At 45.3% G+C, this 15,422-nt stretch overlaps 1 protein-coding gene across 5 annotated transcripts in view; it reads right to left on the bottom strand.

Annotated features, from left to right (window-relative positions):
- Nucleotides 1–14,800, bottom strand: part of SMURF1 (SMAD specific E3 ubiquitin protein ligase 1) — a 42,104-nt gene extending 27,304 nt beyond the window's left edge. For 4 of the 5 annotated variants that reach the window (XM_015876900.2, XM_015876899.2, XM_015876898.2 and 1 more), the window contains exon 1: nt 14,588–14,800. In XM_015876900.2, coding sequence (XP_015732386.1) covers nt 14,588–14,642 — 55 coding nt within the window. In that variant the 5' untranslated portion in view covers nt 14,643–14,800. Of the gene's footprint in view, nt 1–4,997; nt 5,934–14,587 lie in introns of those variants that run through there. The other variant, XM_015876897.2, reaches the window with a different exon arrangement.
- Between the last annotated feature and the right edge of the window lie 622 nt (nt 14,801–15,422).

A 15,422-nucleotide genomic window follows, 5' to 3' on the forward strand; every position in this document is an offset into this window, starting at 1 on the left:
AACCGCTTCATGCCCTTGCAACTTTGCCTTCCTTATTGGTAAATCTGCTGCTCGTTTTGTGGTAAGCATGATAACAACCAGATGAGCTGGAGGAGAACTTTCTGAACAGACCCAAGAGCGAGCTTGGATTTAAAACCAGGACGCTGAAAATCAATATTCACTGAAGAGTTAACAGCGTGCAAAGGCTATGAGCAATGAGTTCATTTTGTTCTGGGCTACTTAGCAAAGGGACAGCCAAAAACTGAACCAGATGGAACTCATTCAGAAGAGCTTCTTTCTTCCCACGGCTCCCCAGGCTGCAGTTATCAACCTGAGGATAGTGAGCGTGCGGATCATCAAGATGGAGCTGGTGCTTGAAGGAAGTGGCACGGCCTAATGGCCCGTGATAAATGATGTTTTGATCCTAACCTGGACCTTGGTACTGGGTTATAAACCATCCTTGTGTCTTGTAGGAATAAAACCTGTAGGATTTGCCCAAGATAGAATTCAAGCATTCTACTGACTTCTCTCTTTGATGATGATCTCATTACCAGTTCTTGTATGTGCATAGCAAGCAGTTCTAACCACAAATCTTTTGCTGGTTTGTACCGACAGCATCTGAAACCAAAGAGTATAGAGCACTGAAGTTTTAAAGCACATTTGTTTTAAAGCACTCCGTTGAGAAAAGCTATTACTACAAAAAAACAAAAACCACATCAGGTTAGTTCAAAATACTCCTTGGTACTTTGCTGTAGGAAACCTATACCAGAAAAATGAAGTGAGCACTTTGATTTGTTACACACAACTGACGCTGCGTGCCGTGAATGAAGCAGGCATCCCATGAGCCCCATGCAATGCCCTCCTGGCCTGTTCTGCTGCTCACAGCTGAGCCACATGCAGGAAATCACCTCCCAGCCTCTCTCTTTGCTTTCATTAACAGCTCACATTCAAATCACATCCATCAAGCCTCACAGGATTAAAGAGGCACATGCAAAAACCCAGGAAAACGTTATCAGATGTTCAGGTAAAATTCCCAATTAACTGAAGCTGATTATTTAAGCACTTAGTTACAAGAAAGGAAAAATAAGGCAGTAACTTAAACACAAGTGAAAATAAAGGTGCAAAGTTTAAATGCAGGAAATGGAAAGAAACCTTTTGTTTGCTCAGGTTAAATTCCTGGCATTGCTTCTGATTTTGAAGAAATTACACTGGCTGTTCTAGGATATTGGTATCAGCTCCTGGAAAAAGCGAATTCTAACATCTTATTTGCCTCAATTATCCAGTCTGTTATAATCCCTGTCAACATCTGCCCAAGATGCTACACAAAGTGCTCTTTACTGTCTTTCTGCATTTTATCACGTTTAGAGAGCTCAGTTTCAACCTTTCTTGTTTACAATTGCAAAAACATAGCAAGTCCCAGAGCCACGGCTGTGCCTGCCCCAGCTGGCAGAGGGCACCAGCACCCAGAGCTGAGCAGAGGTTTGGGCCGCGTGAGGACAGACAGCAGGAGCGTGGGGAGGGAGGGAGGACAGCAGTAAGGAAGCTGTGGAAGAGAGGGAAAGGAAGAGGATGGGACAGAAGTCAGGCTTGTTCCATAAAAAGACTGTAATTACAGAGATATAAATAGCTCGTTGAAGCTGAATTTTCATTCATTCACCTACTTTTGCTCTATTAACCCTAATATAGAATCACTGTTTTGTTCTGTATGACATGTCTGTACATTGCAGGAAAAACATCCTTGGATTGTAACGCACATGCCTAGGGATTAGTATAGAAGCTTTCCTATGCAGAAAAAAACAAGGATCTGATTTAACAATTGCTCATATCCAGAAAATATAATAGAAGATGAGAACAATGTATAGGAGACTTTATTGTGCTGCTGTTCTGCAGTCAGCGCTGTCCACAGGAAGCACTCACGCACTCTCCAAACCTACCAAACCACCTATTAGTCACCCTACAAGTGCTTTGGCTGAACCAAACTCCCTTAGTTCTTATCTGATCTCCAGGTGAGGTGATGTGCCTCCCAACGCCAGCAGGCACATGACTGCACTCTACCTGAGGAAATGTGGGTCAGTAAGCACACACCTGGCTACTGGGGTTGCCTGCTCTCCGGGGACTGGTAGCAGCACGACGTGGAGCACTGGGCTGTCTGCAGGCACACGGTGCAAGCGTTTGAATTCCATCATGCTCACACCAAACGCCAGCCCTAGAAGATCAGCACCGAGTCCAGCAAAACGCTCTGTGTCTTATCGCCATGCTGAACAGCACTGAAAATGTTAAACCGATTTAGAAGGCTGACAGACACATCACAAATCAGCAGCCATTAGAAGGAAACATCTTCCTTCAAAAATAATTAATCACCCGTTGTGTTTGAGTACAAACACCCAGAGCTCGCAGGCGGGTGTTACGCTCAGCTGAGCAGCAGCAAGATGGACAATCACATTTTGCTGCTTCTGAGCTCGGGTAATGCTCACAGCCAGAGCTGGTGCTGCTGGTACCCAGTCCCCAACACCCACCCCCAACACACCTTGACCAAGAGATGGTCAAGCTGGATGTGGTTAACCAATAACTACACGTGGCATTTTAGTGAGCCCTTCTGCCAAATGGCATTTCCAATGAGTAGCAAAGTTCAACAGATCCACATTGTATCAATATCATCCCTCTCTTGCACAAGCAAAGTGAGCTGCTTCACTTCTGGCATTTTAAACAGAATGTGTAATTCTTGTGTGAGCCATGGGAGGCGCAAAACTGAATAGCACCAAACAAGATTTCATGACAAGAAGGCTTTTATTCGGAATAAAGCCGTATCAGCCTATGTGTTACTCCCTTGTTCTAATTATATAGGACAGAATCTATTTAAACTGCCAAGTTAATGACTTCAAATTTGATCAATAGTCTCTGTTTATTCAGCCCAGCACCACTGACAGTCACCGGGGATGAACAGCAAAACAAACAGCCTGGCTGGGGCAAATCCATGGCTGAGGTGGGGTGAGTAAGAAAAAGCAATCCACAACAGCAAACATCCTTTGATTTAGCTGGGAGGTGGGGAGGGAAGGCTCTTCCCTCTGAACACATTGAGACAGCCCGATCCCTTTGTGGCCATATGACATTTATCCATATTATTCTACTAATGACCGAGTGGTGAGCTGGGAGCTCAAGCATAACTAACATCACAGACACAGAACGAATCCAAGCCTTATCTTGTACCATCTAGCTATGTTAAATATTTCACATTTGTTTTCAGATTAAGCCATGGTAGCACATGACAACAAGAGGAGAGCTGTAAGCCTTAGGATTGCATGCAGGAACTTCCCCCATTGTCACCATACCCACTGCTGAAGGAAATTTGCTTTGGAGCGGCTCAGAGAAAGGCCGGAACCAGCGCCTTGAGAGCAGGATGACAAATGTCCTTGACTAAATCTTCTGCCAAAAGATGCAAGGAATGTTTTAGTTACAGACTAGCTTCAGAGAGCAAAATAAAAATAGAGTTTAGAATGAAAGCAGATAGCGTCCAGCGTGCACATAGCGTTCTAGCAAAGATGTCTTTAAATGAAAAAGCTTTGCAAATTCAGTTTCTCAACAGTGGCTTAACAGCAATGTATATGGAAACCCTCCAGCAATTTTTCAAGAATACCTTTTAAACTATCCAATAAATGAAACTCCCTTGCTAATCCCAACCTGAATCTGCAGGCTGTGATTGTGATGAAAAGGCTTCACTGCACAGCTCTGACCAGGATGTTCACCAGTTTCTCAGCGCTATGCTTTCATCACTTTGCCTGCAACACTGCCACGATTTGCCTTGTACAAAACACTGGCATCCATTGCATCAATAAAAGATAAATCATTGCTGCTGAGATACCTCAATCAAAGGCCTTATATAAGATGGAGAAGGTGTCGTGCTTCTTCCTATCCAGCCTTTGTGTATACCTTTCATACTCCAACATGACTCTCCTCCAGTGACAACACTCGGCTGCTGGATCACATACTAATAAAACATGAAGTTCTCCTGAACAAAACGTTCTTCTCAAACCACTACATAAACACAACCAAAGTCTAAAATGTAATACTTAGAAAAACAACACGTAGAGACAGTCGGTTCTGTCAAAGCCTCCCAGGTTTGCTCTCCATTTTAAATTGATTAAATAGGTTCAATACATTACATTTCGCATGGATGGTTAGCAGTGCTAATGCTCTACATAAAATGAAATGCTCTGTGAGGAACACTCTCACCAGGGCTGGCTCTCACTGCATGCATTACTTGCTCTCACAGTAATTTAGTATAACAGGGCCTAGCAATTTCACTGAACAGCATTACAAAAGCCATCTCTTCACAGTTCATAACACAGAAGCTCCTAGAAATACCTATTTCTTCGCAATGGACTCAGCACAGGGAGTGCAGCGGGAGATAGGCTGACACTTGGTTTACAGGAGCTGTAAAACATCACTTTTTTCTTTTTTTATTAAGAAGGCGGTTTCTATTTATCAAGGAGTCAAGATATTAAATGCAAACCTTTATTTCCATTCATATCACTAACACAACTCACACGCCAGGAATCTGATACTGTCCAGGCGCTGAATGACAAACTGCTGGGGAGAAACAAAGGAGAGCGAGATTTAATAAACAATTTTCATAAGAAAAACCCATAAACAACATTTCTCTTCCTGGCTAAAATAAGCTCCGTGGCATTAATTTGAAGTGATAGCACTGTACTTTTAATTAAAAAATGCCAGTAGGAGGTTGATGCATTGTCTGATGCTGCAAGCAACACTCACAGGACACAGATAGATCTCTGTGCAAGGAATTAACACACAATTTCATCTGGGTTAAAAAGCAAAGCAAAACTCCTAAGTCAAAAGCAAAGTACGCAAGGGGTTATTACAAGTGATTGATAAAGTCATCTGGATGTTTCTCCCAGAGAATATCATGCTCTGAGAAACAAAGAAAACCAAAAGAGACAATGCTGGGAGAACAACTATGGTTGTTCACTTATGAGAGAAACGAATGAAGATAAACTTACTGTAGGTAGGTGGTGGATTGACACACACATGTCCTTCCTGTCCCATCCCAGAACTGCTCTCCCACTCCTGCTGACTCCCTCCAGATCTCCAAATGAAGAACCTAAACTTATTTAGATGAGAACGAGAGGTGCGATGCCTTTTGCAGCCTCGTTATATCTCTTCCAGTCTGAAAAGAATCTTAAGTTTGTCCCTTGATTTCATTCATCAGCCTGATGGAGGAGACAGCAGTGCCCTGGCTCTGAGATGCACAGACAGCTTGGTGTGCCAGGTTTCACTGCTGAATTGAGGAACCACCAACCACTTAGGAAATGGATCAGTATCAGCCTTCTCATCTAGAAGAAATCCCCACAGAAATTTTTGCTGTGTCCTTTTCATCGCTTTTCATCTATGCTACAATTCTTTGCTGCTATCCTTAAATAAAAGAAGAAAGAAAAGCTCTGCAGCTCCACAGAGGCATCTGGAAGCACGGCTGTCTGAACAACTGGCAGCTGCTCTGCAGCACAGAAGCACCCCAGGAACAAGCAGGGCATTTTGGTTTTCCTTGCTGTAATGACTATGAGAGAGAAGCCGCTTCATCCCAAGGCTTCTAAACATATTTACCCACCAGCCCTATGATGACTATTTCAGTCACGTTTACACCACCAGCATCATCTTGAGCATCACAGATTACTCTGATTCCTTCTGCTGGTTCAAAGTCTGTTTTCTCTCTTCACATGTGTATGATTTACATCCTGAGGCGATGGTTAAAAAAAAATAAAGGAAAACCGCTACTATTTTTCAGCTCAGCTTTATTTCCTTTTCTCCCCTCTTTTATCCAAAATAGTTCTCATCTATGCCCTAGTTCAGTTTGGAAGTAGCACATGCAGACTTGATAAGCATCCCGCGAAGGAAATGCCTTGAATTGCAGACTACTTACGGCAGATTTTCCCAAGCAACTTTTTATAAACCCCATTTGATGGGCGCTTTGCTAATTCCTATTGAAGTTTATCAAAACATTATTTGTAGACAAGTCAAATTACCCCTGTGATTGAACAACAGCAAAAAGATCATTCGCGCCCAAGCCAAAGCCAAGCTGTTGGATTACACAGGAGCATTATTTATGCTGTTACCAAACAGACTTTTCTAATTCTGAGAAGGTATTTAATTTTAGACTAAAGAACGTAACACATGCACAACACCAATGTACACATCCCTTTTGTCTGCCTGAGTCTCGTCCTAGCCCAGGGAAAAGAACTGCTAAGGCGGCCTGGTGACAGCAGCACTGCTGTGATGCTCTGTGCTCCCTGTGTAGCAGTCAGGGCCAGCTGTGCCCCTGTACTGTGTTATCGGCCTGTAACAGCTGCATCTTATTCATATGGATTGGGAAAAAATCTGTTAACATTCTGTCCCCTAAGATGAACGTTACAGTATGTGACGAATTCTGAGCACCTTTTTAAAGCCAAGTTTACCTCAGTTGCATCACACAACCGCCAAGCTGAGCAAAGCCATAATGGTTTGCAGTCACATCCCTTTGTGCACAGTGGGCCCTTGCTGCCTCAGACACCTCTGCTCCCTGCCAGCTCCACGGATCCTCCTGCAGCTGAACCACAATGTGCTTCAGTGCTCACCTGTAAAACACGGGGAGCCCAACAGAAATATTGTCCTCCTTGCTCAAAGTATTTCAGGAATAGGTTAAATGCATCACCAGCCCCTACGGTGTAAAACCTCTTCATGTAAAAAGATTCAGAGATGAAAAATTGGTTTTCAGAAGATCAGACTTTCAAAATCCCCAACGCTCCAGGCTTTTTGTTTTGTTTCTGTTCCCTCTGATCTGTTGCTTAACAGGGTATTTACACACATACAAGATCGTAACACGCTCATCACAGTGCTTAGCTTGACACATTCCTCTCTGCAGTCACTAAAGAAAGTTAAGAGTGACTGCATGTAATTTCTGCTGTTATAATAACTTCAGGTCAATATCATCAAGATATTGTCCAAGTTACCCCTTCAAAGGCTGACAGCACACCTCTACCTTATGCTGAGCTGCTCAACTCAGACATTCCCAAATCTGATGGGTTCTCTGCCATTCATGCTAGAAGTTCCAAGAAGCCTTGTTCCACAACGACGTGTCCATTAGCCAGGCTCACACATGTTCAATACAACATCTACACCTTCAGCTTCTCAGTTTAAATGCAAGATCCCATATTCTTACAAAACAACACGGGAAAACCCCAAACACATCAGCTGCAAGAATAAAGAACAAAGCATCCATTGGAAGTCTATCAACCACTGCAAATCTGAATCAGATTGAAACTGTGCTTTTCCAAATAGTTCACTTGTGAAGGAAAAAAATAAATCAACAATCAACAGCACAATCCATACACTCAGTTCATTGTCAGGCTGATCTTTCTTATTCATGCTCTGCAGTAAAATGGAGCTCGCATATTATAACAGATGCATCCACTGAGCGCATGGAATGAGGCACTGAGGTCCATCCCACGCTGGGGACGTGACATGGACTGTGGTCAGGGCTGGAGGAATGAGATCAGAGTGATGCCAGCAGTTGTCTTCAAGCTGAAACAAATGCAACTATCTTAAAGGAGTTCTGACTTTTGAAGAGAAAAATCCCAATGGAGAGCTTCTGAGAGAGTATCTTGGAAATTAAGGAGATTAATTAGAAGAACGGGTTTTCAACAACACACCCTAATTTAATTTTGTAAAGTAAATGAGAAAGGGAAACTTCGAACTGATAAGAATACATGCATTTCATTGTAGTCCAATGATTAGAGAAGATAAGCAGATTTTGATGGAAGACTGAAATGCAAACGCATGGAAAGGACAAATAAAATGCTATTCCTTCCAATTTACTCATTAAAAAATGCTATTTTATTCCAAATACTAAAATGTACCAAGGTGGAACTCATCAACTTGAAGGAAAAAATGGCAACTTCTTCACAACTATCATTATACACTAGGAGTTAATGCAGAAGCAAAGACGACCACAAGACCAGAAAACATCAGGGCACCTCTGAAAGAGAGGCATCCAATCAGCTTCATGTGGGGCTTCTTCAAAACCTCCTGGGAAAGAAACATCTATTTGATAGGAAATAACAATCATGGCTAAATCTGGATGCTAGAGAGGCAATTCAGGAATACTCATTCTTGAAGCATCCCAGTGGTCACTAACACCAGAAGTGAGTCGTGGACTAATGCCACCCTTCCTTCTTCAACACGTAGCAGTGTATACTTAAGTGACAATAAGGAAACAAAGCATAAAACAGAAAGCTGGAAGGCACACCTGATTCCCCAGCATTTCTTACAGCCTTAATGGCACGGATTGGGATGAGGAGCGAGGTGCACAGAGGTGCACACAGCTGGTGGGGCGAGCGGCGCAGTCACCGCATCACAGCTCCCCAACAATCCAACATTGTTTCACCCCCGGACCGATGAACAAACTCCCCATTTAAATACATGCTGTTGCATTCTATTAGTATGCATAATAGTGTCCATATTCTGAAAAAAAAAAAAAAAAAAAAGGGATTTTTCATGGGGGAGGGGAGAGCAAATGAACGGTGCTCTGCCGGCTGTGTGTCTGTGCTGCGAACTGGGTAGCCTTGGGGATTTCTGCCTGCTGTGCTTAGTGTCCTTGACAACAAGCCAGTTTGAATTCTGGCCTTTAACTTGACAAAAATGACTTAGTGAAGAGGAAGGCATCAAGCTATTACAGCCCTGTGGAGAGATTCTTTCTAAAGCAGCATGTGAGCTTATTCTGCCAATTCAACTGGAGCGTCATCGCATTTATCACCCAGCTCCAGCATCCCCAAATATTCCCAATGTAGCTCCCAGTTCATAAGAGAATACTTGAAAGAAAAACTCCCAATGCTTTCCCACTGTCCTCTCGTTGCATTTTATGACTTCCACAGGGATGACAGATGGAAATAGGAGAGGAACATGCCCAGGGATCCCCTTCAAAAACGGCAAGGTTTCCTTTCCAAGAGACGTGAAACAAAGTTTATAAGCAGTGTAACATCTTAACCCGTCACCCAGCACTGGCTCATCTTTAGCCAACCAACAGGCAGGTTTCTCCTGCTGTCACATAAATATTCAGATACATCTTTTACAAATGGATATATACCAATATACACCTACAGCAAACCTTGCTGCAGGGTTTAGGAAATCACCATCTCTTTCTTCTTTTCTCTTCCAAGCTCAGCTCCTCCCAGCAGAAGACAACACACGCTCATACCCCAGCTTTTCAAAGTCCAGCCCCTCAGCTTAAATTCTTGATAAAGACTCAATGTCAGCAGCTGAAGTTGCACAGATGTGCTCATAATTCATCTTCGGGTTTTCCTCCACCAGTTCCCTGCAGTGAGTGACAAATTCCTGGCAAAGGGGGGTCAGCAGACGAGCAAGGAGATAACATCTTCAGTTATTGCAGCAGCGCCTGCAGGAACTCATCCGTAAGCATCTGAAACATCATTATCTGAAAGCAGCACAACTTCCCCACTACCAGCAGTAACATGAGTGCTTGCATTAACCAGCTGCATGGCTAACTGCAGGCTCGCTAATGTGCTGGCTGAAGAAGGGGAGATGGTATCGAGGTAAAACTGCAGGGAGTTGGTCAGCCGTATTGCTGCTCTCCCCATCGATGTCCTGCTGTTGGCCAGGGCTACACTCAAGACCTCAGCACGTACCTTATAATGCCTGAACAGGTCACAGCAGGAGAAATGTCACAGCGGCTGTCAGCAAATATCCTGAGATTTCACATCTCCCTGACACATTCGCCCACCCAAAGCAACTTGTGGTACAGGAAAGAACAAACCATTTCCAGATCGTGGCACTACAGCTTTGTTTCACTTCGGGACCATAAATCAGCATCAGTGTTTGGTTCCCAAATGCAAATGATCAAAGCACCAATACAGATAAAAGCTTTCAATGATATTGCAGAACCCATCACAAAAAGGTCTTATTGCTCACTCACAGAAAGCACTGGCTGACAGAACAGTCTCTTTTCCTAAAACCTTCTTTAATATTCTCTGCACCCAAACATGAGTTTCTCCAAACGAACAGGGCAGCCGAGTGAGTATTTAAGTCTGGAACCATAAATAGCAGCAAGTAATCTAACCAGACTAATCCAACTTTAAACATGTCAGCTGGACTTGCTTAAAGTTGGGCGGCAATCCAGCCAAACCTCCAACACACACAGTGCCAGGGCCAGCAGCACAACCAGCCGCAGTGCTCCCACTCCTATTTACCTGCAGGGCACTGGTGGCTGCTGCTCTGGTGCTGTCAGCAGGTCGGGACCAGCAGAAAACATCCCAGCACGAAGCTCACTTCCTTACTGGGAGATCTCTCCATTTTACAGCACGGAAAGAGTAATGCTACAATGTTTTATAACACGATAAAGCCATTTAGGGAAGAGGATGAGAACGCTGTAAGGAATTAAATAAGAAATCATTAAGCAGCTCCGCAACAACATTCCAAATTACATTCCTTTATACGAAGGCACCCAGTTTGAGAAAAGAAAGTTTCAAGTTTGGAATAAAGTAGTTATTGTCTCTACTTTCGCTGCCTGAGGGAATGTTCATGCAAACTCCTTTTGGAGACGTAATTTACTTCCACCAGGACAATGGTGCTGGCACAGCTCGGACGTACTGAGAGAGACAAAGGCAGCAAGTCGCAGCCCACCCGCCTGCTCTTGGTTCCCACCCCAGCAGCCCAAAGATACCAGCTGTCCATTGCAAGTTCCCCTTGCTCCATGCCCCACATTTCCATGCCATTTCTATCAACAAGCCCCTGTGCAGCCACAAACACAAGGGCAGACCCAAATGGCCGGCTGGCCAGCCTGGCCTCCTCTCACACCAGCACCATCAGTCTGCAGCCAGGACTCTTTCCAACATAAAAACATAAAATGACAGACAGCCCATGAGCTATTTACTACTTTTGATCTGGAGATCCCTGCACAGATAGTCATTGTTTCTGAACACGGGACATAAAACTGTCTGGGTGGCCAATATTAGTGTTGCTATTGATCAGTCAGTTAACTCTGCTGAATCGATCAATACTACATTAGTCATGAAAGGGAAGCGTTTGTGACACTTTTTAACGTATGCCTTCATAACAAGCTTAAGTGTATTGCTTTTAAAGAAACGTCATATTTTACTTTGGACTTGAATTCACTTCATTCTTTAATGCTTTCCTTAAATTACCAGTGAACGTCTGTGAAACAAACCCAGGGCAGCCATTTATAAGCACTTTGCAGATGGGACTTCCCTAAGCTGTTCTAAGTACAGGGAAATGAAAGTGGGGTTTTGGATACTTCCCTGCACCACCTCTTTGCCTTTCTTTGCCTCTGCTAACACAGAAATCAAACATTGCCTGTGAATGCACCCACCTCACATAAACCAAGCACTTCCTCACCACCTTCCTCATTCCTCCTTGACATTTCTGACATCAAGCTCTCCTTCCTCTCGCCCTCCATTCAAATCCTCTACAGATACAATAACAAGCAGCAACCCAACAACCCCCTGCGCTGGGGCTGCCAAGAAGGAATGCCTTTCTTAAGGCCGAGGGATGACTGTGCTTTCCTGTTACACCAACTGCTGCTCTTCTGCTCAAGAACCTGCTTTGGCCATCTACACGTTTCCATGGGCTGAAATGCTACATGATCCTCTCCCCTTTCCTGCTCCTTCTCTGAAACGATTCATTACATTTGAACTAATGCTTTTTCCTTCCCCATCTTTTCTCACTTCCTTCTCCAGCATCAGAAGCCAGACTGCCTTTAACACCCCTGCTGCAGCAGTGATGATAAAGCCATATCGATGAAGTCAGAACAGAACCTCAAGGTTTTCTGGTAGAAAAGCTGCACACTTAGTCCATTTCCTCCCAGCCTTCCCAATTGCATGGGATTTTCCCATATGCAAGTTACCCAGAACAAGAGCAACTCTGAGATCCAGCACAATGAGACTGCAGTTTTCACAAGTACTTCTGGGTGAAATAACAGTATGAGTAAGAAGCACGTAAAGCTTTGGAGTTGATCAACCCTTTGGAACTGCCCCCAGGGAGCAGCGACTGCAGCAGCAAAGAAAGGTTTTAGAGGAGGACATCAGCTAAAAAAGGGATGTGCTTCACAAAGGCCTTTGGACCACATTCCTCCCTGACCCAGAAGAACCTGAGCAGACTCCTCAAGCACTCACAATACCATTGCATTGTTCCCATCTCTTTTTTGAGTCATCTGTCATGGCTGCTCTACCCGCTGACAGCACGGATACAAAGAGACTACGGATATAATGACAAGTCCTACCTTCCTTTGCCTAGAGCTGCTTCCAGCAGTGAGACAAGGCCATAAGCACCCTTGGCTGCTCTATCACCAGCAGTGGTGAAAGCAAAAGGAACCCTGCATATACTTTAGGAGAAAGTGAGATATCAGGTTCATGAGCCTTGAGGTCCCTTCCAACATGGACCATTTTGGGATAGGGAGAGATGAGCATGTTTGAGGACACAGACATTTTAACCCACCACCCAAGTTACCTGCAGTTGGATCTATTGATTTATTTATTTTTCCTTTCTAAACAGAATGTGCCATTTACCATTTCACTTCATTGCAATCTGCATCATGGTAGGACTGACACCACCCCGCACGAGCTGGAAGATCTAATATATTCATATGACTGAAATGCTTTTAACTCAATGCTTGTACAAACACCATGCCAATAAACAAGGAAAATGAGAACAATGCCTTTAAAAGTAGCAAGATTCAACCACCATTTGCTTTTCCTAATGCTCACAGGCACCTTCAGACTGAGCAGTATTGCACTACTGAAAGTAGCTGTGTGAAAACAAATGATTTCTAATCACAGGAAATACAGCGCAGGTAGTAGATCGTAACAGAAGACGTTCCCTGTCTTGAATTAACACCACTCAAAGCTCCCAGCAGCAGAACAGATGAGGAAGCAGCAGCCGCGATAGCTGTAGTGCTTTGGAGCAGGTAAGTCAGCCCAGCAACCTCCAGCCACGTTGAGGATGCAGCATTTCTTAACAACTCCAAAGGGAAACCTCTCCCAGAGCAATTAGTTTCTGATGAAACGCAGCAATTTTTGTCATACCACCCAGGTCACATGCTTGTAAAAACCTAAAATGAGTTTGAGAGAGCAGAGTTCTCCAATATAATTAATTAAAACAACAAAATACGAGTGAGAAAATCCAAGTTGCTCAATAAGCTGCAACTTCAGCCTCTTGCACAAAATGCTCTCAGCCAGGCAGGAATAGCACACGCTAAAAGGCAAAGAACACTTTGACGCTGCATTCGCTCTTTAGAACTAAAACCAACAGCTTCTAAAACCAACAGCTTCTGTCTGTTATTTAAACGATACCTGCCCGCTCCACAGGGCTGCGACCACAGCACAAGTTACTCAACTGCCTGCGTGTTGATGGACTGACTGGCATACAAACAAGGCACGTCAGTGACTGAGTTGGCATTTAGCACACGGCTCCACAAAACTGATTTCAGATCAAACATCGTCTTTACACCCTAAAAATACTTGCAGCCTTCTCGTGTCCGAAAGGATTTTCAGATTGATATTTTCCTTGCCAACTGCAGCCTCCTAAAGCACGAGCAGCACGGGATCAAGGAAGGATTAAAAGCAAACCAGGGTTTTATGTTGAAGAGTCGCTGCTGACTGATTGCAGTGCACACCAGAAGCAAGTTCACCTGGAACTGGAGTTCACCTTGTGCCATTTCTCTTATTGTTTGGCAATATCTCACGCTCCCACAGCCACAGTTCCATAAAGATCAATACCTGTGCCTGGGTCTGAATGAACCACGGCACCGAGATCTCCAAGTATCCACCTGTTGCCTTTAAAAAGGTCAGATCGGGTCTTATTTATTAATAATTCACCCCACAGCCTTAAGAATCAGAACCTGTGCCTCTTCCCATTAGAACAGCAGCTCAGCATTAGCTGGAGCAGCTCTCAGAGCTAATCCAGACCTCGGAGGGTGCAACATAAATTGGTTTATTCATGTGTGCACACAGAGTTGAGGAGACACAGAGTGCAGTCATTCATTGGCACCTTTAGCTCAGGGGAAGGACTGCAGGAGTTGGGTTTGGGAGAGGAAGCAGGAGAGGAGGAGAGCAAAAAGGGAAACAAAATACAGCAAAACAACAGACCCAAAGCAATGAGACGCACACAGAGAGAACAACGGGGCTCTGCAACAAAGCCTACGGAGCCCAGCGGAGGCAAACGAGATGAGAGGAGGGTTCGGACAGAGCGAACCTGAGGGAACGGCGGCTGCACTGCACACTGCAGGGGGCGGGTGGGAACCGGGAACCGAGAGGGGGAAAAGAATAATAATAATAATAATAATAGAAATAACTTGGAAACGCAGCAGCACCGCGGGCTGGGAGCGGGAATGGGGGAAGCGGAGCGAAGGAGCGGGGGAACAGCTGGGCCCCGCCGCCACGGCCCGGCCTCACCGGCGGCCACGGCCCCCCCGGCACACACACATATACACACACATACACACACATATATACACACACAGCCGCCCCCTGCCCACAACCGGCCCCTCCGCACCGAGCAGCGCCCCGGGCCCCTCCCGCGCCGTTATTACCTGTGAGGCGGATCTTGATGCTGGAGCCGTTCCGACGCGTCCCGGGATTCGACATCGCGCCCTGAGGCGAGATCAACCCGCTGCCCCGCTCAACCCCATACGGGCCCGCTCCAACCTCCGGCCGTTCTCCGCGCTCCGATCGCGGCCGGACCCGCCGCCGCCTCAGCCCGACCCGGCCCGGACAGCGGCTCCGCTCCGCCTCAGCGCCGCCCCGCGGCTCGGCCGTGACGTCAGGAGAGGCGCCGCCATCTTGGGGAGGTCGGGGATGGAGGGGCCGAGTGCTGAAGGAGGAGTGCAGCGCCCCCTAGTGTGTGGGAGGACCTACAGAACACAGCTGCACTGCTAGGCCGCAGCAATGTGTTCCACACAACTCCAGTCATCACTGAGCTTATCACCGAGATACTCTTTGGTCAGAAAAGTTCATCTCAATGAAAGGTAGAAACGCTCTGGATTAGGAAAGTAAAGCATCACCAACCCAGCACGGCACCCATAGACGCTTCGCTTTCAATCCAGTGCTGCAAAGGTGAAAGAAAGCAACTTACCTGTAACAGCCTCAAATAGACATGCAGGAAAAGCACTGACCTTTCCCTTTTTAGCTTGCTCTCAGTCAGCAGAACACCAGCACGCAGCAGCCCTGTGTCCAGGCTCAGGAAGAGCAGGAGCCCAGCTCCGGTCCACATCTCCATTTACACCGAGGAAGCATCAACCTCAGGCTCCTTTTACCCACTGAAATCCAATCATTTCCAGATGCTGCCTCAGCAGCACACTGTAAGGTGGTTCTGGCAGCAGAGCCCCCAGTGCTAACCCACAGCACAAAGGAAGGATGCACACAGGC

Source organism: Coturnix japonica, chromosome 14, assembly GCF_001577835.2.
Source record: "Coturnix japonica isolate 7356 chromosome 14, Coturnix japonica 2.1, whole genome shotgun sequence".
NCBI classification, from domain to species: domain Eukaryota; kingdom Metazoa; phylum Chordata; class Aves; order Galliformes; family Phasianidae; genus Coturnix; species Coturnix japonica.